Here is a 1,932-nt window from a genome sequence, read left to right as displayed (position 1 = left end):
TAATGATATTTATATTTAGAGTTGATATATAGGATAAGAATTCTCGATTTCAACTGGAACTTTTTTCGAAAGAAAATTGATTATGTGTGTATCTTATATTTTGAATTATTAACTTAATATTAACTAGATTTTACTCGATAGAGTTTTAAAATTAATATGTACATCAAACAAACAGAATAGAAAACAATTGATAAAGATAAAACTACCAATTTGAATTGAAAACTAATATATTTACTCCTATCTAATGTTAAAAATAGAGATATTTGAAACATCTATGGAAAATTCTCTAATACAATGTCAGAAGACATTAGGAAATTGTATTATGAATAACAATTTGAGTAATAACAAATATCTATAAATATATATTCACTTAACTCTGGTTATCAGTTTCAGAGTTATTCTTAGCACTATTTTCAGAAGCAATTTCTTTTTGGACTTTTTCCAACAATTCTCCAATTTCTTTTTCAGACAAAATTTTCTGGCTGCACTTATTAGATTCATTATTGTGAGTCAAAATAGAAAACTCAAATTTATCTGCTGTAGGAGAAGTTGTATCCATAGTCTTGGTTAAAACTTTTGCAACTAAGTGAAGACCTTGTTCTAATGTTAAGTCCTCGTTCCATTCTTGTTTCAATAAAGATGTAGCGGTTTGGTTATTTTGACCAATCGCAGTAGCCTTCCATCCCGAGAAGTTACCAGATGGATCAGACTGATATAATTGGTATCCATAATTCTTATCATATCCAGCAAATAAAAATGATACACCAAATGGTCTCAATCCACCAAATTGTGTATAACTTTGTTTTCTATCGCATATTTGAGTAACTAATTGTTCTACTGGCTGTTCTTCGCCATATGTATATTGATATCTTTGAGAGTCTATACGTGCTTGGGCAATCAAAATATTTGCATCAGCTGTCAAACCAGCTACAGCAGCTATAATATGACGATCTATTGTATAAATTTTCTCCAGTGACTTTCCTTGATCAAGTAATTTTGATACTATTGCCTTATCTGCTCCCAGAATTACTCCTTCTTTACAAAGTATCCCAACTGTTGGAGCTGCATTATTAATTGCTTCCAATGCATATTCTACTTGATATAATCGACCTTCAGGAGAAAATGTTGTTGTTCTAGAATCGTATCTTCGTGACATTTCTACTAGTAAGTCTCTACCAAAATTGAATTATCTCCTCGGTTACTACTGTTTTCTTTGTCCTACAATTAATTGATAATATAGCTATTCTGCTATTTATATTACAAATATATAAATAATCAATTTATATATTTATCTGATTTCAAAAACACTTGATCAGCTAAATTTCTCCCCTCCTAAATAATTTATTTCCTGAACAATTCTTTAATTCTTTTTAAATTGCCTTAATATCAAATAATATAATTTGGCTAATTTTATTATTTAATAAATTTTATATATTAAAAAGATACCCAACTTCCCCCTTAAATATGTGCAAATTGGCGCCCACGTTGGGCGGGTTACCCAGATGACACTCTATGATGAACATTTCTAAAAGAATTCAAAGTGAAAAAAAGATGAGGGGAAAAGGAAAGGTGTAAGATGACGTAAATTAAAAACCTCAGCTATTTATAAAGTTAATTATAGATTTTAAATTAATTATATTTTTTTTAATTATAATTCTAATTCAAATTTATTGGGAATTTCAGACCACCCAAAATGTCGCTCTAAATTTTAGATATTAATTATAAATAATTGAAAATACTTATTTGTTCATTTGATTTATGTTTTCCATAGATTTGTCTACTTTTCCTGTTTGAGGATTTGTTCCCTGTGGTCTTCTGAAACATAAAACCCAAGGTTCCTTTTTCCAATCCAAAAAATGTACCCATCCTCTGCTCATTTGTAGTCCTGAAGATTTTTAGAAAAATTTTTTAAATTATTCAAATGGTTACATA

The 1,932-nt window shown here is 28.7% G+C and overlaps 1 protein-coding gene across 1 annotated transcript; it reads right to left on the bottom strand.

The window, feature by feature from the left end:
* Positions 1 to 370: 370 nt before the first annotated feature.
* Chro.40039 (proteasome subunit) lies at positions 371 to 1,156 on the bottom strand. Its single annotated transcript, XM_660157.1, has 1 exon — positions 371 to 1,156. The coding sequence occupies one exon, from the start codon at positions 1,154 to 1,156 to the stop codon at positions 371 to 373; it is 786 nt and encodes a 261-aa protein (XP_665249.1).
* Between the last annotated feature and the right edge of the window lie 776 nt (positions 1,157 to 1,932).

Source organism: Cryptosporidium hominis (genome assembly GCF_000006425.1).
Source record: "Cryptosporidium hominis TU502 chromosome 4 CHRO014014, whole genome shotgun sequence".
NCBI classification, from domain to species: Eukaryota; Apicomplexa; class Conoidasida; order Eucoccidiorida; family Cryptosporidiidae; genus Cryptosporidium; species Cryptosporidium hominis.
The sequence above is the reverse complement of the archived record's forward strand: the minus strand, read 5'-3'. Positions and strand labels throughout refer to the sequence as shown.